The sequence below is a fragment of the Chanodichthys erythropterus genome, chromosome 3, assembly GCF_024489055.1.
Source record: "Chanodichthys erythropterus isolate Z2021 chromosome 3, ASM2448905v1, whole genome shotgun sequence".
In the NCBI taxonomy this organism is placed as follows: Eukaryota; Metazoa; Chordata; class Actinopteri; order Cypriniformes; family Xenocyprididae; genus Chanodichthys; species Chanodichthys erythropterus.
Genome location: NC_090223.1, coordinates 5,314,049 through 5,339,859, shown reverse-complemented (window position 1 = coordinate 5,339,859; position 25,811 = coordinate 5,314,049). Strand labels below are relative to the sequence as shown.

General features: G+C 42.3%; 1 protein-coding gene across 3 annotated transcripts; it reads right to left on the bottom strand.

The window, feature by feature from the left end:
• Positions 1 to 1,046: 1,046 nt before the first annotated feature.
• Positions 1,047 to 23,934, bottom strand: LOC137015545 (immunoglobulin-like domain-containing receptor 2). 3 transcript variants are annotated; one of them, XM_067380585.1, is made up of 13 exons: positions 20,527 to 23,934; positions 20,118 to 20,447; positions 18,613 to 18,732; positions 8,500 to 8,625; positions 6,427 to 6,456; positions 6,129 to 6,158; positions 4,242 to 4,265; positions 3,872 to 3,895; positions 3,650 to 3,679; positions 3,330 to 3,353; positions 3,079 to 3,108; positions 2,459 to 2,647; positions 1,047 to 2,281 (listed from the first exon to the last, which is right to left on the bottom strand). In XM_067380585.1, exons 2-13 carry the CDS (start codon positions 20,392 to 20,394, stop codon positions 2,178 to 2,180), a joined length of 1,008 nt encoding a protein of 335 aa, XP_067236686.1. In that variant the 5' UTR covers positions 20,395 to 20,447; positions 20,527 to 23,934; the 3' UTR covers positions 1,047 to 2,177. The 3 variants fall into 3 exon arrangements, with proteins under 3 accessions (XP_067236686.1, XP_067236677.1, XP_067236696.1); XM_067380576.1 differs by having other exon boundaries at positions 22,172 to 23,934; XM_067380595.1 differs by having other exon boundaries at positions 23,566 to 23,934.
• Between the last annotated feature and the right edge of the window lie 1,877 nt (positions 23,935 to 25,811).

Sequence of the window (25,811 nt, the reverse complement as noted above, 5' to 3'; positions counted from 1 at the left end):
CTTGGTTCCGGCCGACCTAATTATTGCAGCGTAACAATCCTTTAACGGATTTGAAAAATGTTAATGTATTGATAATGTGTTATGTGTATGCAAGAGCAAAGAGATGTGTTTTTAGTCTAGATTTAAACTGACAGAGTGTGTCTGCTTCCCGAACAATGCTAGGAAGATTGTTCCAGAGTTTAGGTGCTAAATAGGAAAAGGATCTGCCGCCTTCAGTTGATTTTGATATTCTGGGTATTATCAACTGGCCTGAATTCTGAGATCGCAATAAACGTGAAGGACTATAATGCATTAAGAGCTCGCTTAGGTACTGGGGAGCTAAACCATTTAAAGCTTTATAAGTAAGTAGCAAGATTTTAAAATCTATACGATGTTTAATAGGGAGCCAATGTAATGTTGACAGAACTGGGCTAATATGGTCATACTTTCTGGTTCTAGTAAGAACTCTAGCTGCCGCATTTTGGACCAACTGTAGTCTGTTTAAAAGCCGAGCAGAACAACCACCCAGTAGAGCGTTACAATAATCTAGTCTTGAGGTCATGAACGCATGAACCAACTGTTCCGCATTTGTCATTGAGAGCATATGTCGTAATTTAGATATATTTTTTAGATGGAAGAATGCGGTTTTACAGATACTAGAAACATGACTTTCAAATGAAAGATTGGTATCAAAGAGCACACCCAGGTTCCTAACTGAGGACGAAGGTTTAATGGAGCACCCGTCAAGTGTTAGAGAGTATTCAAGGTTTTTTCGTGAGGAAGTTTTTGGTCCAAAGATTAGGAAATCAGTTTTTTCTGAATTTAATAATAAGAAATTTCTTGTCATCCATACATCGAACAAATTAAGCTGTTTATTGTTTAATGACATACCGAATTTGTGTTCTTACAATTATTACTCTTTTAATTCTGTATTTCACTAAATATTCATCATGCGTTTGTGTAAAAAATATCCATATTTTAACAGATTATGAAGTAAATATAATGGCCTGTTTTCACAGACAGGGTTTTAGAATATTTAAGCAGCTTTTATAAAATATGCCTTAGAAAAAAACATTACTGATGTGGATCTTGAGACAAAACAATGGCGCTGGCATATTTTAAGATATGTCAGTAAAAGTTATTGTGAGTTGAGACAGCTCACACATGAATTTTAGTCTGGGACTAGTCTTAACCCTGGTCTGTGAAAGCTGGGGTAAATGCTTTACCAATGAGCGATTCTTTCTGGATGCTTTCAGAAAGATATTGTACAGTAACATATATGACTCTCCTAATGTAGATGATGCTGCTTCAGCTCCCTCTTGTGACTGAATATGAAAACACATTCTGTGTTTAACCACTCTCTCACTGTGATATTTGATCCATTGAATATTATAATACACGAATGAATCAATCAGGAGAAGAAGAGATGGTATAATGATCAGTTTATTGAAGAAGGTTTTTGTCTATGTTTGATCAGTCAGATGTTCACCTGACCAGCACAAATTCAATGAGTGTTATTATATTACAGCAAAGGCAATGGAAAATTACTGCTTTACAACATTGTCCTGTAACAATTAGAAACCTTTAAATAAGGACTTTGCATTATCATTAACTAATAAAGACAACAGCACAGAAATACAGTAAATGAAAAAGTAATAATGCATATACAGATATAAAGTAGTGATAGTGATAGTAGTGTTTTTCAAGATCTTAGAGTGTCTCCTGATGGATGTAGTCATCACTGGATATGTATTTTGCAGCTATAATTACTTGTTCATCAGTGAGTTTAGTGTTTCTAAGCTTCAGAGCTCGTCTTTGGTGCTTTAACAGTTTTAAACATTCACTAGATGGACATGTTTGACCATTGCGCTAAATTCTTGAAACCAAGAAGCCCATTTCACTGCCCACTTCTAGCATTTTTCAAAGCAATAACACATTGTGTGATAATCAGATTGTTACAATCACACAATATCAAAGATCAAGGCAGTATTTTGTTAACAGAGTAACAGGATTGAAGTGTAGCATTATTGAAATGAATAATGTATGAAAGAGTTTCATCAACCACCAACCAAAGAATCATTTTACTCTGCAGATTAACAGCTCAACAGAAATGGGTTCTCACATTCACAGGATGGACAGAAATATGGCGCTCATGTTGATGATGTCATAGTGATTGACACGGGTGGGCGTGTCTTATCTCAACCTGGAGTCGTGTCCTCAGGCTTATTCTCTCCATCATGTTCTTTTTTTAACAGCGGCGTCTCTACAGTCACTGATTCATTCCCTTGACTTTCTGTGGGATCTGAAATCCAGAGACAATGACTGTTGTTAAAACACATCTACACACACATGATGTTACAGCTACACATTCCCAAACAAGACACAATAATCCATTAAAAATGCTAAAGATAACAGAAAATAATAATCATGTTTTATTCATATAGCATCTTTCCAGGGCTCAATGACGCTTTACACTGACCAGGTGTGTGAACTCCAGCATCTTCACTGCTGTTTTTACGGATTGAAATCTTCTTGCTCTGCTCCTCTATGGATGTCTTGACGTCACCTGTCGCTTGACTTATGGCAGTATCTTGAACAGTAATGCGCCGTTCCTCTCCACCTCTCTCCAAATCTGATCTTGTTGTCTGTTGTTTTGTGACTTTGGTGCCTAGAAACAGAAATAAAAAGACAAAGAAGACATTAGATCAAGTGTGTTCACATGTGAACATCAGAGACTGAAATCACTGCACAAGTGATATTTTTATCTAAACTTCAAATTATTGTCTCCATTTCATTTTCATACACCAATTGCTGCTAAATTTATCACACTTATATATATTTCTGAGAGCTTTAATAGCAGAACAACAACACAACATGAACAAACCCTACAGATGAGTGATGCTCGACCCCTAATGAATCAAACAGACATAATCAAACAAAGATCTGTTGTAAACTCAGCTGTTTAGTGAACACTAACAATTACTGTAATTTAGTAAATCAGATGTTGTTTGTGATTCAGTAATATCATGCAGCTCAATACTGGACAATCACACAATCACTGCAGTACTAAATTTTTCTCATGTCAGCAGTAATACTTACGCAGTTGCTTTAGATGTTCAGATATCTTTGCTTCATGTCAGCAGCACATGGAAAACATCACAAAATGAGTGATCAGATGAACATGTCACAAACATTGATTAATACTGATCTGTAACAATTACATTAATGTTATATGTGTGACCAGTAAAACTATGAACAAACAATAAAAAATACTTTCCACAGTATTTTTTGTTTAATGTTAGTTTATGTTCAAATTGGATTCCTCCTGCTGTATCAGCTGTAATACTTACGCATTTCTTGCTCAGAGATCTCAGCTTCATGTCACAGCGGCACACAGAAACAGAGAAAATGAACAGATGAAGAAACACTGAGAAGATCACTTCAATCATATGCATGACAATTACATGTTGTAAAACACATGTTGTATGTGATTATTAGTATATTAAAGTCATGCAGCTCAATAACGGACAATCACACACTTCATTAATTACTGCACTTAATTTAAATACAAAAAGGTGTAAAATTAAGAAATATTGTCTATTTTGCACATTTAAGCTGTACTGAAGCACGATAAAGCTCACTTTCCCTTTTCATCAGCTGTAATACTTACACATTCTCTTTAGTTTGTCAGAGATCTTCACTTCATGTCAGCAGCACAGAAACAGAAACGAGGAGATTATAAGTGAATGAACAGATGAACACGACACACACTTCATTTAATTATTGCACTAAATTACATGAAGAACTTGTGAATAATTATAAATACTATTAATTTGACACTTTTAGAATCTACAATAAAGCTCATTTTCACTGTATCAGTTTTGATACTTACGCATTTCTTTCTCAGAGATCTTCGCTTCATGTCACAGCAGCACATAGAAACAGAAATGAGAAGATTATGAAACACTGAGAAATTTCTGTATAATAGTTTCTGTTTCTAAATCATCACCTGAATGTCTTCATATTAATATCATGTAACAATTACAGTAATGCCATGTGTGTTATAGTGACCGTAAAATATGACATTTTACTTTTAAGCAATATTGCAGTGTTTATTACAAGTGATTTATCTCATTATTTCAGGAGGCATTAAGGGTTAATCTACAAACACACACACACAGGTTAAACAGATTCAAGCTCAGTCTCACATGGTTTTCCTTGTTTCACAGTAAAACTCTTTCTGCATCAGCTGTGATACTTACGCAGTTCTTTTTCATAGGTCTTTTCTTCATGTCACAGCGGCACACAGAGACAGAAACAGAAACACGAGTCAAAAACACTGAGTGATTCTTCATGAGCTACTAATAATCACTTCATCATCTGAATGACTTTATATTAATGGTCCCTAACAATTACAGTAATGCTGTATGTGTGAACATTAGATAAATCCATCATTAATGTCATTTAACAACATAACAATACAGTAACACTTTACAAAACAGCTCAGCTAACTAACAATGAAGAAGTGCATACCTAACATTAACTAATGGGACTATATTGTAAAGCGTCACCAACAATAATTATCACAGAACTTATTTGTTTAGCATTGGTTATATACTGTACACAGTGAAATCTCCAGAGTTAAATCAACTCTGCTCAGAGTACATACACTGTAAAAAAAATCCCAGTAAAATTTACGGTAAAAAACCGGCAGCTGTGGTTGCCAGAACTTTACCGTAAAAAATACAGTAGCAACGTAAAAAAAATCTGTTAAATTTACGGTAAAATAACGTATTTCATTAACTGATATAATGTTAATTTACCAACCTAATGAAGTACTAATATCTGTTTTGTACCTTTATAATACATTGACAGTCACCAAACACAGTGGTGATAAGAGTCACATGATGAATCAAAGCTCATCAAAAGCAGCTTTTCCACAAGCTGAGAAGGACAATACTAATATATAGAAGGAGCACACAGTGTCATTCACACACACACTAAACACCATCATGGTAACATGCATGAAATTTTAAAAATGCAATAAACATTAATTTAACAACATTAGATGTAACATAAAACCCTAATGTACATAACTGATTAGAAAAAAATGAGAAAAACTAAGAAGAAACAGAGTTATTTCAACGAAAATATATCAAATGTGAAGTGTCACGCAGGGAATTGTGGGAATGTCAATTTACGGTTTTTCACTGTAAATTTTACAATGAATTGTTATTTTTCACTTCCAAAAACTGTGAATTTAACGGTATTTTACCGTAAAATTACATTAAATGTATCATTAGATCTATTACAGTTATTCACCGTATATAGTACGGAAACTTTCTGTAAACCAACTGACAGTTTTTCACCGCAGCATTTTTACAGTCTTTTACTGTTAAAATCACGGTCATTTTTTACAGTGTATGGTCCCTCTCTATATAGTGTTAAAATAACACTGAGGCAGAGTTTAATGATTAAATGATTAAGTTACAATTAAGCAGTAGTGATGAACACCTGCTGTCAACAAGCATGACTTCAGTCACAGCCTTAGATGAAATCAACTGAAGATAAAAGACATTAAATCTCTCAAGATCTGATTAAACAACTCCACAAACAGCATATTATCTCATTAACTTTTAGCTTCAGTGTTATTTTAACTCTTTGTATAGCGGGACCATATGTACTCTGAGCAGAGTTGATTTAGCAGAGGGAATTTTACTGTGTATGTTTTACATTAGATCAGTGAATCATCATATGTTTTGTTTTTATATTCTGCTTTACTTTCAAACAATAAAGCTTTATACTCCTGCTGTATCATGTGGAATACACAATTGCTCAGAGATCTCGGGACGGCTGAAGCGTCATGCTGCCCACGAGGCTATCGGCGTCAATAATTTACTTTTTGCACCATCAGTCATACACGTACTCTGAGGCTCTCGTGTTCTTGGCTCATTTTGAGTCAGACTTGAGAATTCAGTGTTAACAGGAGACTCACTCTGACTGGATCATTTACTGTCATCAGTCATCAGTATATTAAAGTCATGCTGCTCAACACTGGACAATCACACACTTCATTAATTACTGCACTAGATCAAACACAAGCAGAACTTGTGCTAACAAAATATTCTGAAAACATTTGAAATACTTACTCAGTTGCTCTAGCTGTTTAGAGATCTTCGCTTCATGTCAGCAGCACAGGAAGAGAAATGACAAGATTATGAGTGAGTTTATTCTAAATTCAGCATTTCAAACAGAGATTCAGTCATCAGTATATTAATGTGATGCACCTCAGTACTGAACAATCACACACTTACTGCATTAAATCACTCACAATGAGAACTTTTGGTGAAAATCACAAATACTGACTATGATAAAAACAATCATATTATACATTTTATATAGCACAATAAGATTCATTTTTCTCCTCTTATCAGCTGTGATACTTACGCAGTTGCTCTAGTTGTTTTGATATCTTCTCTTCATGTCACAGCAGCACATAGAAACACAAATGAGGACATTATAAGCGAATGATCAGAGGAAACACCAACAAGCACTGTAACAAGTACTGTAAGCCTTCTGAATGTTTATGATAGCTTTATGTGCCCTTTATTTGAGCGGCCATATCAGTCTCTGGCCACCAGGAATTCTCCCAAATGACCACTCCAGAACTGCATAGACTTCTATATAAACTAAATCAGTCCAAAATATGTTCTGCAACAAATATTTTCAGAGATTCTAGACTATTTTAAGTTGTAAGGTGAGCTGGAAATATTCAAATTTAGCATATGGCTTCGGCAGGCAGGTAGGTGATGTAATGATTGTGCACATTTACAGGTGCTGGTCATATAATGAGAATATCATCAAAAAGTTGATTTATTTCACTAATTCCATTCAAAAAGTGAAACTTGTATATTATATTCATTCATTACACACCGACTGATATATTTCAAATGTTTATTTCTTTTAATTTTGATGATTATAACTGACGACTAATGAAAATCCCAAATTCAGTATCTCAGAAAATTAGAATATTGTGAAAAGGTTCAATATTGAAGACACCTGGTGCCACACTCTAATCAGCTAATTAACTCAAAACACCTGCAAAGTGGTCTCTCAGTCTATCTGTAGGCTACACAATCATGGGGAAGATTGCTGACTTGACAGTTGTCCAAAAGACGACCATTGACACCTTGCACAAGGAGGGCAAGACACAAAAGGTCATTGCAAAAGAGGCTGGCTGTTCACAGAGCTCTGTGTCCAAGCACATTAATAGAGAGGCGAAGGGAAGGAAAAGATGTGGTAGAAAAAAAGAGTACAAGCAATAGGGATAACCGTACCCTGGAGAGGATTGTGAAACAATACCCATTCAAAAATGTGGGGGAGATTCACAAAGAGTGGACTGCAGCTGGAGTCAGTGCTTCAAGAACCACTACGCACAGACGTATGCAAGACATGGGTTTCAGCTGTCGCATTCTTTGCGTCAAGCCACTCTTGAACAACAGACAGCATCAGAAGCGTCTCGCCTGGGCTAAAGACAAAAAGGACTGGACTGCTGCTGAGTGGTCCAAAGTTATGTTCTCTGATGAAAGTCAATTTTGCATTTCCTTTGGAAATCAGGGTCCCAGAATCTGGAGGAAGAGAGGAGAGGCACACAATCCACGTTGCTTGAGGTCCAGTGTTAAGTTTCCACAGTCAGTGATGGTTTGGGGTGCCATGTCATCTGCTGGTGTTGGTCCACTGTGTTTTCTGAGGTCCAAGATCAACGCAGCCGTATACCAGGAATTTTTAGAGCACTTCATGCTTCCTGCTGCTGACCAACTTTATGGAGATGCAGATTTCATTTTCCAACAGGATTTGGCACCTGTACACAGTGCCAAAGCTACCAGTACCTGGTTTAAGGACCATGGTATCCCTGTTCTTAATTGGCCAGCAAACTCGCCTGACCTTAACCCCATAGAAAATCTATGGGGTATTGTGAAGAGGAAGATGTAATATGCCAGACCCAACAATGCAGAAGAGCTGAAGGCCACTATCAGAGCAACCTGGGCTCTCATAACACCTGAGCAGTGCCACAGACTGATCGACTCCATGCCACGCCGCATTGCTGCAGTAATTCAGGCAAAAGGAGCCCCAACTAAGTATTGAGTGCTGTACATGCTCATACTTTTCATCTTCATACTTTTCAGTTGGCCAAGATTTCTAAAAATCCTTTCTTTGTATTGGTCTTAACTAATATTCTAATTTTCTGAGATACTGAATTTGGGATTTTCCTTAGTTGTCAGAACTACATGAACAAACACAAACAGACATGATCAAAAGATCTTAAATACGTAATACGTCAATACGTCAGCATTTTAAACAGACAGAGATTCAGTAATTAGTATTAATGTAATTCAGCTCAACTCTGAACAATCACTGATTAAGAACTGCTAAAAAGGTAGAAATATTGATTGTGAAAAATCGTATTATACATTTACAGCTCAATGTTTTTCCTCTTGCTGTATCAGCTTTAATACTTGCTCGTTTCCTTTTGTAGTTCAGAGACTTTGCGATGATAGTAAAAAACACCAGCAGCTGCGACAGCTGAAAATACCAGCAGCAGAACAACAACAATCCCTGCTACAGCACCTGGAGACAGACCTGGATCTGGAACAGATAAAGAGACATTAGTGTGATTGAGTCTATAACAAACACTATAAACATCAGCACTATATAACCTGAGTGATACAGAGTACGACATATGCTCATACAGATAAGTGCAAGACATCATTATAAACTATAAATGGTCTACTTTTATTTGTGTACACTCACAATAACAACAAAACCTTGTGCTTTTATAGAAACAATTTGCGTTTCTGCGGCCCGTCTCTGGAGAATCTTTCTGAATGTCTGAATAATGAACTGAAACTCAAAGAATAATTATCAAACAAACCTGAAACATATGTCTAAATAAAGCTTGAAATGCTACTTTTAAATGAAACAATTCACATTTAAAGCAAACTAAAGAGGCTAATATTTTCCTCTAAGTATGCTACTATTGTGTCGGCATGTCCCCACGACCCCAACACTTTTTGCAACATCTCGCGGCACGAACGAACGTACCTTAAAAAAAACAAAAACAAAACGTTGGTCTGCGTTAAATAAGAGGTGATCTATAACTGGAATGTGTTTTTTTTTAAATCATGCCGAGTGCTCGTTTCCGCTGTTATCGGTTCTCTTGTTTTTCATGTCGACGGTTTGAAGCGACCCCAAATAACATGATATTTATCCCCTGGAAATCAAATTTTACTAGAGGAACCTGGCCAAAAACGCGGATTTTACCCCCCAGAACGTGATATTTACCCCCCACGCCCCCCTAAAAAATTAAAGAAATTGGGCTAATTTTGAGTAACAATTGGGCGGATTTTGTTGTGAAAACCTGGCAACCCTGGCCTGGACCGTCTGTGCCATGCCAATGGAAAACAGGACTGAAGAATATCCCTTTGAAACAAAGCTGAATGTAATGATGATTATTATTAATACGGGAAAGTGAAAAACAGATTATTCATTTTTAATGGGAATATTATTGACTGAACTGACGGTAGACCGACACGGTTAATGTGAAATACATTTATGGAAAAGAAACATTCTCATCCCAATGTTCATTCCTGGGATCAAAAACGAAACTGAAAGTTCAAAAATAGAGAAATCGCTTGAACTTACCGCACATTACTAGCAAAAACGAAACGATTTTTAAAGTGATCCTCATAATGTTGGAGATTTTATCAAATCTGATTTCGATGGATATTATTGGGGCGGAGCCAGACATTGTAAACATTCGGGGCTTAGCCCAAATCTGTATTTGTCCAAAGACAATTTAATTTTCTATTAACAGCTTTACTGACATGAAAGGAGCTTTAGTTGTCAGAAAATGTACATTATTTGACACTGTAATTTATAAAACTTTGTTGGATGTACCTCCTCTAGGGGGGTCCAGGGCATGCCCGCCCGAGAGAAAATTTTGTACATTTTAAGGTTAAATGCATCAATCTGGTGCACTCTGGAAACTCAAAATTAAGAGCTTCAACCCATGTACAGTGTGCAAATTGAACAAAGAAACAGCATTGACTTGTACCTGGACATTAAAAAGGGTTCAAACATCTTTTTTACAATATTTTTGTACACATTTCTTTTTAAAAGATAAATCCTTGAGCTTTTATTTTGATCACCAGATCACCAGCTGATCGCGTGCGCAAATGTGCTCACTTCTCTTTAAAACACGCAGCACAGACAGACTGTATATATACTTAATCACTGTATTTTGCTGTTTTATAAAGGCACAAAGCCATATCACGGTTTCGATTTTAGCTCGTTGGCAAACGTAGTATGTTTTAAATTTTCAGTTCATTATGAAACGGTGGCGGCAGTAGAGGGTCATTAATGGGAAACACTGAATGAATGTATAGCTGATAAATGTGCTAAAGTTGTCATATCGGTTGTTATATAACGAAAACCCTTCCACCGGACCGAGAGAGAGTCTCGAGGCCTGCCGCTGCTCTGAGTGAGTGACAGGAGGCGTGGCTCTGTACAACTGCGGTGTGCGTTAACTCGCTGTCGGAGAGAAGAGAGAGAAAGCGCTGCCGGTGTATGGTCGGATAGCCCATGGGCTACCGACAGCAAAGAAATGTATTCTATAGGCTAGATTATTTTTAAGCTCTATTTTTACAGGCTGTATGCAGTATATGCAAAGCCAAAGCGCAATGAAATAAAGCAACTTATGATTTCGGAGGTTTACATAGGCTATTGTCCAGTTTCATATTTGCTCAGTGACAGTCATTACATTCGGGGCTTGACTCAAAACATTCGGGGCCGAAGCCCCGGCAAAATCGGCTGGCGCCGCCCCTACTCGTTTTTTTGAAAATCAGTGACCAAAAGAGATATTTTTTCAGACTAATTTGATATTGCAGAAGACTGCAATTAGTGGTTCCCTTTCAGTCGGTCACGTTCGACGTACGTCAGTAGTGACCGACGAATTGGGATATCGCTTAGAGAGCCCTATCAGCTTCGTATGAACTAAAACAAGCCAATGGAATTGGCGTGCGATATTTGCATAATGCGCACCGCCCCCGTCAGGTGTATATAAATAGGAAGCGGATGCAATCGCACTCTGTCTTTCGCTTCGGAGCCATACACTGGTGTCCTGCTTCAGAAGACTCTTTTTGTTTCTTCAAGAAAAACTAAAACTGCCTCAGAAGAGGATTGTCAGCGAGCTGTTTGGTGTTGGAGGAAAGGCACTTCAGCGAGGTCGCGAGCTCCCGAGGAGCCGAGCTATAAGCTCTCAACTGCTGTTTTAACAGCAACACCCTGAAAGTTGTGTGTTGCGATTTGGGCTGGTTCCTCGGTGTGCTTAGGGAGTGGTGTACCTAAGCACATCGCGTCACTCCCTGTGTGCTTCAGCACGAGTGAGCTGACTTCTCCCCTTCTAAAAGAGCTTTACAGACGAACCCTGACAGTATGTCATTTCGTCTGTGCGTTACTGGGTGCGGTCGTTCCCTGGTCCCTGCTGATGGGCACAATCGCTGCATCGCGTGTTTGGGCGTTCAGCACGCTGAAGCGGCTTTTGTGGATGGTTCGTGTTCCCATTGCGGGAATATGACTATCGCGGTGCTGAGGTCTAGACTCTCCTTCCTGAAGTCTCAGGAAGCGGGGGTCCCCTCCCCTATGCCCCGTTCGACCGTTTTTTCCGGCCCCGGGAACCGGAATGACGGTACGGCGGTGTATAGGAAGGGTGACTTGAGGATCACGGTCAGGGCTTCCCCGCCGAGCGGAAACGCTCCGCGGGCCCCTGCCGCCTCATCAGCACCGCAACCCATTGTGCCACCGTTGGTTTCCGCTGGGCCCTCCACGGACTGTCCAGCCGTTACCTTTGGTGCGCCGGCGGCGGATCAGATGTCGATCTCAGCATCGGAAGGTGAGCAAGAGTCCTCGGAGGAAGACCCGGACGCGTTGCCGCCCTCCGGGACGGTGGCGTTGCCCGAGTCGGATCCCGAGTTGACGGCTGTGCTTTCCCGGGCCGCCTTGTGCGTCGGGCTCGAGTGGAACCCTCCACCCTGTCCCGGCCCATCTCGGTTGGATGATTGGTACTTGGGGGGGGGTCGCGCTGGTCAGGTCCAGCGTCCCGCCCCAATGCCATTCTTCCCGGAAGTGCACGATGAGGTGACCAGGTCTTGGCAAACACCGTTTAGTGTTCGTTCGAGGCCCGGTCCTTCGTCCGCCTTCACCTCCCTGGACGGCGGGGAAGCCAGGGGGTACGCGAGGATCCCGCCAGTCGAGCGGTCCGTTGCGATGCAGCTGTGTCCAACGGCCACTGGCTGGCGTGGTGAGCCGCGTCTCCCGTCCCGGGCCTGTAAGTTCTCAGCCGGTCTGACTGAGAAGGCTTACAGCTCTTGTGGGCAGGCTGCCTCCGCCCTGCACGCGATGGCGCTTTTGCAGGTATATCAGGCAAAAGCACTGTCGGAGATGCCCCAGGAAGGGCCTGACCAACAACTACTTGGGGAGCTGCGCGCTGCCACCGACCTTGCCCTCCGAGCAACGAAGGTGACAGCACGCGCTGTTGGTCATGCGATGTCTACCTTGGTAGTCCAGCAACGCCACCTCTGGCTGACCCTGGCGGACATGCGGGATACCGACAAGCAGCGGTTCCTAAATTCCCCCGTGTCCCCGGTCGGCCTATTCGGCGACGCGGTGGAGAGCTTCGCCCAACAGTTCTCCGCTGCACAGAAGCAGGCTGAGGCTATCAGTCACGTCATGCCACGGCGGTCCGCTGCTGCCTCCACCCAGCCGCCCGTGGCTCAGCCTCAGCCCGCTCGTCGCCGAGGGCGCCCGCCTGCATCGTCCTCCGCCCCTGCTAAGCCGGCAAAGCAGCAGCCTACACCAGCCAGGCAGCAGGGTGCCCAGCCCGTCTCCGCTAAGCCCGGTGGTAAACGGAAAAAGAAAACACGGCACTGAGACGGGCAACCTGGAGGGGAAGGTTCTCGCTCTTCGGGAGAGAATACCATCGTCTCTCCCACCCCCGGAGGAGGGCCGGGGGGAATTTGTGATGTCTGTCTATTAAACGCCGCTGGCTCCCCGGAGTCCAGCGGTACCCACTTTTTCACAAAAAGAGCAGTTTCCTCAAACTCCAGGTCACAACAAAGGGTGTCTGCCAGTGTGCCAGGCCCCGCCTCGCCGCTGACAGCTCCCTCCCCATTCGCCAACAGGCGGCAGTGTGTTGGTGTAGACCGCGTCCCGTGCGCCGTCTCCCATGCACACTGCTGCCTCGCAGAGTCTGACCCCACTCCGGGCCGCTCCCAAGCCGTCCGAGTCGGGTCCCTCTCTGCCTTGCTGCCCCACCCCCGGTGCGTCTGTGGTGCCTTTGGTCCCGCTGGCTCGGAGTCTGGAGGCGTGGATCACGCTTTCCAGCCCGTCCCGCTGGCTCATTCGCACTGTCAGACTCGGCTATGCGATTCAGTTCGCCCGGCGTCCCCCGGTTTTCAGGGCTGTCCACTTCACTCAGGTGTCGTTGGACAGTGCACCTGTTCTCCGGGCGGAGATTGCTGTCCTCCTGGCGAAGGATGCAATCGAGCCGGTCCCTCCAGCCGATGTGAAGTCGGGGTCCTACAGTCCCTACTTCATTGTACCGAAAAAGGGCGGTGGGCTACGGCCAATCCTGGACCGTCCCCAGGATTTGTTTGCAGCAATAGACCTGATGGACGCGTACTTTCATGTCTCGATTCTGCCTCGACACAGACCTTTCCTAAAAAAAAGGAGCCGGTCTGCGTTCGAGGGTCGGGCATGTCAGTACAAAGTCCTACCCGACATGGTTTTAGCTCCCAACCGGTTGGGTCTTCAGGTCAACTGGGACAAGAGCAAACTCGCCCCCGGGCAGAGGATCTCTTGTCTCGGTCTCGAGCTAGACTCGGTCGCACGGACTGCGTGTCTCACCAAGGCGCGCGTCCAGTCGGTGTTGAACTGCCTGAGCTCGCTCAAGTGCAGGATAGCGGCTCCACTGAAAGATTTTCAGAGGCTCCTGGGGCATATGGCATCTGCAGCCGCGGTCACGCCGCTCGGATTGCTTCATATGAGACCGCTTCAACACTGGCTCCGCGGCCGGGTCCCGAGATGGGCGTGGCAGTGCGGCACGCTCCGTGTCCCCGTGACACCGAGCTGCCGTCGCACCCTTGTCCGGTGGTCGGACCCTTCGTTCCTGCGGGCCGGAGTACCCCTCGAACGAGTGTCCAGGCACACTGTGGTCTCCACAAATGCCTCTGCCACGGGATAGGGGGCCACGTACAACGGGCATGCAGTGACAGGTCTTTGGACGGGGCCTCAGCTGCATTGGCATATCAATTGCCTCGAGTTGCTAGCGGTTCGTCTTGCGCTGGCACGCTTCAAGAAGCTGTGGTCAGGCAAGCACGTTCTAGTCCGCTCACACAGCACTGGCCCTGGCCGATTCCTCTGAGGAAGGACCTCCTGACTCAGAGACGGGGCACCCTGTGGCACCCGCGTCCCGGTCTGTGGAACTTCCACGTGTGGTCCCTGGACGGGATGCGGAGGTTCTGAGTGATCTCCCGCAAGCGGTCGTAGACACCATCACTTCCGCTAGAGCTCCTTCCACTAGGAGCCTCTATGCGTTGAAGTGGAACCTGTTCGTCGAATGGTGCGCCTCTCGCCGAGAGGACCCCCGATCATGTTCGGTCAGATCCGTGCTTTCCTTCCTGCAAGATGGGTTGGAGCGAAGGCTGTCTCCCTCCACCCTGAAGGTGTATGTTGCCGCTATCGCCGCACATCACCATGCAGTTGAGGGTAAGTCCCTGGGGAAATGCGATCTGATCGTCAGATTCCTGAGGGGAGCGAGGAGATTAAATCCTCCTCGCCCTTCCTCCGTACCCTCTTGGGATTTGACCCTGGTTCTTACAGCTCTCCGGGGTCATCCCTTTGAGCCTTTGCAATCAGTTGACCTGAAACTAATGTCTCTTAAGACGGTTCTTCTGGTTGCATTGGCTTCCCTGAAGAGGGTAGGGGATCTGCATGCATTTTCGGTCGACGAAACGTGCCTAGAATTCGGGCCCGGTGACTCTCACGTCATCCTGAGACCCCGGCCTGGATACGTGCCCAAGGTTCCTACCACTCCCTTCAGAGATCAGGTAGTGAACCTGCAAGCGCTGCCCTCGGAGGAGGCAGACCCAGCCCTAGCTTTGCTCTGTCCCGTCCGCGCTCTGCGCGTTTACGTGGATAGAACGCGAAGCTTCAGGACCTCAGATCAGCTCTTCATCTGTTACGGAGGCCAGCAGAAGGGAAAGGCTGTCTCCAAGCAGAGGATGGCCCACTGGATAGTGGATGCCATCGCCTTGGCGTATGATTCCCAGGGCGTGCCTTGCCCGCTCGGGTTGAGAGCCCACTCCACCAGAGGGGTGGCCTCTTCCTGGGCGCTGGCTCATGGCGCCTCGCTGACAGATATTTGTAGAGCTGCGGGCTGGGCGACACCAAACACGTTCGCTAGGTTTTATAGCCTACGTGTAGAGCCGGTATCTTCACGTGTACTCGCATCCACTAGTCGGTAGACGTGTTGTACCCGCTCTAAGTGTCGGCTTGCAATGCCATTCCCGCCACTGGCCGGATACGTGCATACTTTTCACTCCAGTCGTGTTCCCCGCTTGGCGAACCCTGTCGAGTTCCTCCGCCTCCCCCTTCGGCTCGGACATTGCGGAGTGTCTGATGCCAGGCCTACATCCGTCGCTGACGCTGTCTGTTGGCTGGGGCCCATATGTCGTGACTCCTCTACGTGAGCGGTCCCATATGTGTAATTATCCACGGTTTAAAACTCCCTACGGGCCGAGTCCGTGTCTTTCCCTTAGCAGAGCCAGCTCTGCTGTCACCTGTCAGATGAGTCTCCCCCTACCCAGGTGGAGCCATCCCAGGGACTCCATATGCGTACTGCCCCCCGGGCCAGTCCATATGTGTATTCTCCACGTAAACTCCTCCCCCGTTGGGTAGGTAGTGGCCTCCGCAGCGTCCCCTTCGGGTTCGCTTCCCCAGTGTAGTCTAGTTTACTTAGTGGGTATTCGGTAAGACAGCAGTAGACTCTCTCGGTGTAAGCTCGCCCCCTTCACCGCCAGCCGGTGCGATGGGCGGCTGAGCTTGCGCTGGGCACTGGAAGGGGTTTCGTAACTGTGGCGCTTTAGTTGGGATCCCAATTCGTCGGTCACTACTGACGTACGTCGAACGTGACCGACTGAAAGGGAACGTCTCGGTTACGTATGTAACCCTCGTTCCCTGAAGGAGGGAACGGAGACGTACGTCCCGTCGCCACAGTTTCTGTACCCTCGCTGTAGTGCGGACACCAGTTGTCTCCTCAGCGAAAAACAGAGTGCGATTGCATCCGCTTCCTATTTATATACACCTGACGGGGGCGGTGCGCATTATGCAAATATCGCACGCCAATTCCATTGGCTTGTTTTAGTTCATACGAAGCTGATAGGGCTCTCTAAGCGATATCCCAATTCGTCGGTCACTACTGACGTACGTCTCCGTTCCCTCCTTCAGGGAACGAGGGTTACATACGTAACCGAGACGATTTCTTCATTCACGGCATATCGCAAGCCTGTGTCTCAATGTGACATTAGTAATAGTTATTCATATTTAGAGCGGACAGGACGTGGATATTATGTCGGGATGCAGGGAGAGGTTCTTCCTCTTTGTGCTTCTTCTTCTTTAGATGTTTTATGGCTGTTTGCAAACCAGCTTAAATGGTGCATTTACCACCACCTACTGGACAGGAGTGTTCTTTGTGCGGTTCGCATTCTCCTGTGGATCAGAAACTTATATCCCGACTCCCAGACCAATCTAATATGAGCTGCTGGACGGGACAGTGAACACCGCGAGCGAACGAACCTGCGCGAGAGAGACCGAGTGTGTCCGAGAGCAGGGGCGGATCTAGAAAATAGGGTGGCAGAAGGGGTGGCATGAGGTCTATGAGGGGTGGCAACACCAAAGCAAGTATCCAGGGATAGTTTTTGGGGATTTATGGCCTGACATACACAATTGTGTTCACAAATATTGTATTACCACAAAGTAATCATCTATACTGTTTAAAATTAAATAAATAAATAAATTAAATATCCATCATGGCGCCAAGTCAAGGCACCATGGCTTCTACTCTATATGAAAAAACATCAATAGATTCTAAATGTTTCTGAGCTTGTATCACTAAACAAGACAATCAGTTTTATTAATATTAGATAGACTTTTTGAACGTGTTTTAGTGCAAGATAACCTGTTAGCCAGCACCCCCGCTTTTGGAAAATCCCAAGAAATGACATACCCAAACTAAAACAGATACAGTTCATGAACTCTTTGCACTAAAAGCATAAGGATGGTCTCGTTTGAAAGCAGACACTTTACAGTTTATTGTACTGTCACAATTAATTATTGTCACAATGAAGAAAATAGTTAAATAGCTTCAAAGTTTTGTAAAGTTATTAGAAATGTATTTTTATGAAACATCTTCATGAAAATAAAATTGAAGTGGGCCCTGGAGCAATCTAGAAATGCACTGCAGCTAAAGCCATATGTGTGACCATGTTATATTTAAAATCTGAAAATGATAAGTCTAAAACTCTGTATTTAGTTAAATGTTTTTCAAGATCATGTCATGAGACTTTATTTAGAAAGGACTCTAAAATGTTAACTGATGTTTATTGTCATCTATTCAAGGGTATTGTCTATATTGTGTTTGTGGTGCTAACTGCCCCATTCAGTTTCAGTCTCCCCTGAACACATTCACACCTCTCCAACCTGCTTATGGCTCAAATTATTCTTTTCTTTTGTCTCTATTATAATTACTGACAATGTCCTATTCAAGATTTAATCCCTCATTTCTTTCACCAAACTTCTCACTTCACTTTCTTTGAAACTGTATCTAATGCCCTTCTTAAAAAAAAAAAGAAAGAAAAAAAATCAGTGAGCTGTACAATTCAAAATGATTTATTTGCATTACCTCAGAACAGGTGCATCTCTGGGCTCATTAGCATGTTAGCTTAGCACACCAACAAAACACGACAATTTATAAGATTAAAACCACGTTTTTGCTACAAAACGCTGCCATCTACCTGTAACAGCAAACGTCGACTGACAAGGATCAAGCGAAACATATTCTATAAATACAGAAGGGGTAAGAAACTAACAAGACACACCTGGTAACAATTATGGAACTAAACAACATGAAAAACTACAATAAACTACAAACATGGCATAAGAAACAGGAAATACAACAAAAGTCTTGAGAAGACAGGTAACATATAACAGTTGCTTTTGAATGTTCTCTGAACATTTTTTTTTTTTTTAAGTAGTTTTAAAAAAAAGTTAGGCGAACATCCAACTAAATGTTTCAGGTAAAAATCATAGCATGAACTATGTATAAATGTTTTTATGCTTACTCTCTGAAAACATTACGAAAGACCAGATAACTGTTTTATTAACATTACTAGAAGAACATTTCTTCATAACTTTAAGAGAACCTTACAGAACGTCCTAACAGGATGTCTTGTTAGCTGGGTACAGATTTTTTTTAGTGTTAATTAAGGTTTTGAAAAGGATGTAAATCATGAGACTCACCCTGCACCAGTAGCTCCACCTGGCCTTCATTTTTCCCTTCCAGGTCATCAGCAATGACCACCTTACAGAAATACACACCGCTGTCGCCCCGCTGCAGCCGTCCAATGTGCAGATCTGCTTCTGAAAAGGCCAGAAAATATTATACTTTATATTGTTAAACCAAATTGTTTAATTGTAAACATTTAGTTTTAATATTTTTAGTTTTTAGTTTACATCGTAATATAAAAACTGATTAGCTGTCAGTTGTGCAATTTGTTTAATCAGAAATATGTCACTCACTTTTTTATTCAGTAAGAACAAACCATCATTCATTCTCATTATCTATCTTTAATATTTTGTCAGAACAATTATAGTCTTTGTTGGAGAGGTGACTGGAGGAGGGAGAGCAACAGAGCTTTGATGGCTAAAATCAGAGGAGAGGGAGTTTGCGTTTGATAAGGAAAGCCATGGGGGTGTTTTGTGAGACCTTTATGAGGTCCTGCCTCCTCACCATTGTGTGACCTAGAAAAAAACAGCCCTATTTAAGGGACAGGAAAACACAGCACAATCGACTGGGCTTCCTAAGGGAGAGAGTCTGCTTACCCACAAAATTGCAGACTTGAGCATATAGAGGAGGCTCAAAATTTAATTATAATAATAAATTATAATAAAACAAGATTACACAGAGGCCCTAAGAAATATTTGGACCATTAAAGGTGCTACAGAGGATGTTTTGTTTTATACATTTTTGCAATATTACTTGAAACTGTCTTTACTAACTGATAAAAGACTATTTATTAGGTGCACTGAAAGGATTAATATTAATATACATCATCTGTGCTTGAGGTAGGGCCTTAAAAACATCAGCCAATCGTTTACGCGATCATCGCATAAACGATTGTCCCTCTGGCTTGTCAATCACTGCCATGACGTTCCTTGTGAGAGACGAGCTGCGCGCTCCAGTAACTTTCCACACTCCACAGGCGCCGCATGCGATGTTTTTGTCAGGAGACAGGAGTAATTACGCATGCGCTCATAAAGATCCTCTTTAGCACCTTTAAGCACAGTTAAATGTCATTTTATGAAGTCACTGCATTAAAAATGTTATCAGTTGGTTAAAGACAAATGACACCAGTTCTGTGAAAGGGTCTAGCACTTATTTAATATTTAATATTTCTTTTTAAAGTGTAACTTAGATCTGTATATGTTATTATGCCAATGTTGCTTCATTAGGTTGCCAACTTGTTAACCTTTTTACCATTTTATGTTTGAGACTAACCTGTTGAATTGTCTAGTTAATAAATGACCATGGGAGTCCACTTTGTGAGTCATTAAGTCTGGAATTACACTTTCCAACTGACTAATGCTGTTATTTTATTGTGCCACTGCCACTTATTGATCTTTAAAAACTGTAAAGGTCAAATTCATGACAAAATTCTGCATTATATTTGACAAAACTTCACCTCTAGTCAAGCTAAACATACTCCAGCAGAAAAAGTGCAGTAATAAGACAACAAAGACATTACTGTTAATGATGGAGATATCTCTTCCTTTGTAGTGTTCTGCTAAGGTCATGGAAGATCCACGTCCCGAGGCCACGATGCGGACCGTACGGCTCTTGTCAGGGCAGTTCAGATGAGACGTAGCTCCCAGATCAGATCCGCTGACCCCCAGGGACTCGGGAAAGGTGAAGGAATCCCGAGCGCGGTCTGTACAGTAAGACTTGTACCACCACTGTACCACTGGGATTTGAGTGGAGTGGGTGGTGTAATGACACGGAAGAACAATTGTTGAGAACAGCATGGCAAACTTCTTCTCATCTTTCTCAATCACCTGTACACCATTACAACTTTGTACTGTGCCAAAAGGAGAGAGAAAGTGAGAAAAAAAACAATGACAGCAACACAGTTATACTTAAAGCTGTACACTACACACCTTTTGCCTACATTTTTGCCCTGTTTTGCAGTATGGACGCTAGTAGTCGATACTAGTTAACGAAAGACAGAGCCAGTCTGCAGATTTCACAGAAAACCATGTGCATGATGGGCACAGACTTCACATTTTTAGCTTCAGAGGAGGATATTTTAAGCCAGTTTTAGAAGACTTTTTTCCATTTGTCATGCATCTCCTAGTTAAAAGGCGCATGTGTCAGTTTGTTGTATTCAGAAAGACTTAAATAGTCTGTGATCCTCAGTGTATGATGACCATCTCTGTAACCAGTTATAATGTTGGCATATTTGTTTTGCATATAGAACTGTTTGGACCGTTAGAAGCAAGACAGCTAGAATTAAGACAAAATCCTATACAAATACACAAATTATTTTTTAGAGCTGACGAACTCCCGGGACGTCGCTGGCCTGGGAGACCGCGGTGATGTACTGGCGACGACTGGCAGAGGTGGAGATCCCGAGGGCTGCGGTGACGTCGGCTCGACCGAGGACAGAGGCGACTTAATGCTGCTGGTGGGAGTGTGACCTGTGGCTCAACGTCACAGGGGTTCCCCGGAGATGCTGCAGGGCAGATGACATCCAGCAGCGATGGTGCAGGAGGACTGGCTGAGCGAGGTGTTGACAGCGTTGGTGGAGGGTCTGTAAAGGAAAAACAGTCCATAGAAATGAAGAATGAAGATGATGAACATGACGGGTGGGATTGGGTGGGAATCGACTCATCGCCAAAGTCAATCAGCTAGTCCTCCCTCTCCGTAGTGGTTTCTCCCTCATCAGCAGATGTCGTGGTCAGACGTCAGGTGGAGTTCCATTTCCGGTGCATGGGTCGCCTCTGTCCTCGGGGTCTCGGGATCTGGCTGACTTGTAGCTGCCGGTGGTGTGCTCTGGATCGGGGACGAACACTCTCCACTCTCATGATGATGGCTTCCATCCAGCTGATTCCGGAGGTGTCTGGGAGGTCCACGGGACAATGGTAGTTGGGCCCGATCCAGAACAACGACTTCAGGGTTTCGTCGTCTGTTGCATCCACCCTTCATGAACTTTTACAATGCAGCTGCACTCCCTTACACACATTCCAGCAGCACTTACCACAATTCTCTCCCACAACAACAACTTTGGGGTGTTAAATAATTTCAAATGTTGTTCATCATACTTTCTATACAGTATAATTAAAGAAAGCTGTTAAGTCTTTTATATTTATATACTTTTATATACTATATAAATATATATGATACTTTTTTAATATTTTAAATGTATGTAGCCATTCTATAATCATCAATAATCAATAATAAAGATTACTGTTGAACAGATGTAGCCTACATTTTTATTTAATCAGAGTTATTTTATTATTTCAGTTTAAGTCTTTAGTTTATAGGCTAGTTTTGAATATAACAGACTTGTTTTACAATAAAAAGTCCCCAACATGCTAAAAATGTTAATAAAATGAATAAATTGTTCATGTTTTGTCAGGTGTAAATGTAAATGGATTATAGTAAAAACTATGATCATGGGTCATGATCACGGGTCACGAGGACCCATGATCAACCTAAAAATAAACCTCTCAACCAGTTGCGTTAGTTGTCTGTCTCAGTTTTCTATATTGTGATAAAAAGGAAAACAGATAAATAACTTACATGAAAAAAACATGAATATAATCCAGGAACCATGTAACAAAAACATGATCCAGTTTAATGCGGTTTAGTTTGCAGGCAGGGGCGGACTGGGACAAAAATTCAGCCCTGGCACTGTAGCCACACCAGCCCACATTACCACACCCACGGACATGCGCATTCCCAAGTGAAAAATTACACTTCCATAATGTAGGCCTACTTAAAGTACTCTATTTTCACACACTAATTCTGTACTTTAATATACTAAAAATTCTTAAGATAATGTTAAGAACATCTTGGTGTACTCAACTGTGCTATTTTGAGACACCATTTAGTTACCACTTGTAGTACACTTGAACCCATAACACTACAAATACAGAGATAGTATGTTAAAAGCACATTTTATATTTCATGGTGTCTCAAAATAGCACAGTTGAGTACACTTAGATATTCTTAAGATTATCCTAAAAAGTACTAAAGAACAATTTTATTCAAAAAAAATACTATGGAAGTACAAAATTGAGAACAATCTGTTAAGTACAAAATTAGTGTGCGAAAATAGAGCACTTTAAGTACATGTACTTTTTTGGGTTGCTATATACGTTTTTGACGTGTTTTTGACTATATTGCAAGTAGCGTACAGCAGTCCGTTTACGCTAAAATCCCACCTTATCTGCTCATATTTCAGTCATGTATTCAGTAACAGGGTAGCTAACACTTATAACCAATTATCACACAGCAATGGCATTTTAAAATATATGGGGATTGTATGCTACACTTACAACTGTTTAATAAAATTTAAAAAAAAAAAAAAACCACTGGAGCAAAGTAGCGTGAATTGCATGAAAATGACTTGAGCTAGCTGTATGTTCTGTTTTTAGGTGCGTCATTCATTTTTTTTTTACAGTCTATGCTTGCTCTGAACCCAGACATGTCAGCGTTTGGCTTTCCGTGTATTTAGGACTTCTACAATGGGTAGAGAGCAGCAAGAATATTTATCTTCAACATGTTGATGTGTGTGAAGATACTCATTGCGTGACTTGGAAAACAAGTAGGAATCCCACGAGTAAACTGCTTTGCTTCGCGTTTGGTGAAAACACTTAGAGTCTTCAGCTCGATTTTTTTTGAATTAGTCGCCATCCCCTACAGCTTGTCAGGCCTCTGTATCACTTCACTCCGGACAGCACTTTTTTGTGCTGTATTACACAATAAAAGATCTCTCTGCGCTGTAGTAATGTGACATCTGACATCGAAGCTTCGAAGGTTGTATAAAAAAACCGAAGCACTGCACCAGAGCTTGAATCGTTTTGCCATAACCATGTGATCTGTGACATTGTCATATTTATATTCCCTCTAAACACCCAACTTTCTAAACACACATCTCAACAATCCTCTCAAATCAAAAGATTTGTTCTCACCTTCATATTGAGAGCGCTGTCCGTTGGTCAGATGTTTCACAGTCCGGTCAAACTCCAGGTTCGAATGCCCTTATAGGGCTTGGTAGAAGTTACTCTGAGACTTTTTGAGAATCACCAAATACATGAATGGCTTCATTTTAATAGCAAATTTCAGAATAAAAATATCACAAGAGGTCTTCATTACCCGTTCTGTTACAAGTTTTACAGTATATTTCTGGCAGGGGTTTCACCTACAGCATTTCCTTAACTACACACACCCCCTGCTTCCTGTTAACCATTCGACTGTACCTTTCAATCTCCATTGGATCAACTTGAAGTTGCAAAGCAGAGAGTACCTTTTTTTCTGTAGGCGACTAGCCACTTACATTTGCAAAGTGAGATATAACTATTTAGGTTGCACGTTTTTACAGAGTTTCGGTTGCAGATTGCACAATCTAACATTGCTAAAGTGAGTGACCCATGCTCTACTTCCCTAAATGACATTTCTAACTGAGACTCGACAGGAAATCGGCTAAACCTCAAGTTCGGTTACAAACGGCGCTGGGGCTTGTGGTTAAAGCCCCTCCTCGCTTCGAAGCCGTTCTAATTTTATTCAGAGACAAAAACCTGTTGAGCAGATGTTCTTTTACGAGTTCAGATTATTGTCTAATCGATCCGATCATCTCTTTTCCTTTCAAGCTGATCTTATCCAGTCCAAGGCAAGCTTCGCTCTTCTTCTTCCTCCTTTTCTCTTTTGCCTTTTTCATCTTTTGCATCTTTGATCTGCAAACCTTTTTGGATCAAATTCTAAGTTCTCTTGGTTGATTTAAAAGGGGTTTCATTAGGGATTTGTCAGAGTACACCTTTTTAATTGACCCTTCGCCAGGAGTTTGATTGATAAGCGATCTAACCAATCATAACACCGAATCCACCATTTTGTCAGACAAAGCATTCAGGAGTTAGAAGATTAACCTCGGTGGAGTTAAACTTGAAAAATGGTGTGTACTGACGTCTTTCTGCATTTGAAACAACATTCATTCTCATGTTCATTCATGTTTATTTGATGCTATAAATGAACTAGTAGGAAGAGATGATCAGTTCACGAGCCGCTTGAGCTGAGATGCTAAAGCGATCTGTCACGACACATTAAAGAGCCACAAAATGGTTTTTATTGTTAGAATTTCTTAAAAAAACGACACAGTTTTAAAGCTGGGACTTTGTTTAATATCATAAGTAACCTGTTCTGTCTTGTCTGTCGACGTGTTGTCAGTGTCCTCTTTGCTCTGTGATGTATTTTTTGTCTGACATCGCCATGGTTTGTCAGACTAAGCAACAGTAACTAAGGGGGGCGGGTCTTTGCGAAGGGTCAGTTGGATGATTACCTGATAATACAACATCCGAAGCTGCGTTTTCACACACAACCACGTAACTGCTTCGTATTCCGATTCAAATAACATGAACCCATGTGTAGGTGTCAAGTGTCATTTGCTTTCTGATAAGAATAAATCATAATATGAATAAATATTTACATGAGTAGCTTTGTGGATGTTCAGATGTTCAACAAATGGTCTGTATGATCATTTGTTAACCATATAATGATCAAATGGCACATAGAATTTGTCTTATAAAAATAACAGAGATATATGTGAGGAAACTAGTATGTAAATATACAAACTAACATCTTTACACGCTAGTTCATCTTTGTCACTCACATACATTAACTTATAAACATTTGGGTGGTTAAATGTTCACAAACAATGTAGAAAACAATATATGAACAGACTGTTACTCACTTGATAGACATGCACACACCTTTAGCAAAGATATACATTGCTACAGTACAGCTAGCATCCGTCCGCTTTCCCAATCGGTATGACTCAGTTCAGTGGGCGGGACTGCTGACCTGCACATCCTATACGGAGCACTGATTGGCTCGCTGAATGGATGCTGCGTGTGAGTCAACTCTAGTGTATTGCAAGGGGAACTAAGGCACATGGCACATGAATATAACCTGTGTGTGGCCTTTTTTACAATAGTCTTTGAGCAGGGCTTGCATTCAGACCCTGCGAGGAAGTGTTTCTGTGATCTTATATCGCCAGGTATGGATCTTGTCCTGACATTTTGGCTTTCTGCATTAGATGTTTTGCCATCTTGACAGCAGACTCCGCCTTCCCATTACTCTGAGGGTGAGTGGGTGATGATGTTTTATGCTGAATTCGGTTGACATGTATTGTGGCCCATTATCTGAGAACACAACGTCAGGTATG

Excerpts from the sequence above, each read along its gene's own strand:
- LOC137015545 (XM_067380576.1), bottom strand. The coding sequence starts at position 22,217 with ATGTTTTTGTTACATGGTTCCTGGATTATATTCATGTTTTTTTCAT. Across the intron at positions 3,896-4,241 it reads GACCTATGAAAAAGAACTGC|CGAAGATCTCTGAGAAAGAA; the intron begins GTAAGTATCACA and ends TGTGACATGAAG. Across the intron at positions 3,680-3,871 it reads GATCTCTGAGAAAGAAATGC|TGAAGATCTCTGACAAACTA; the intron begins GTAAGTATCAAA and ends GCTGACATGAAG.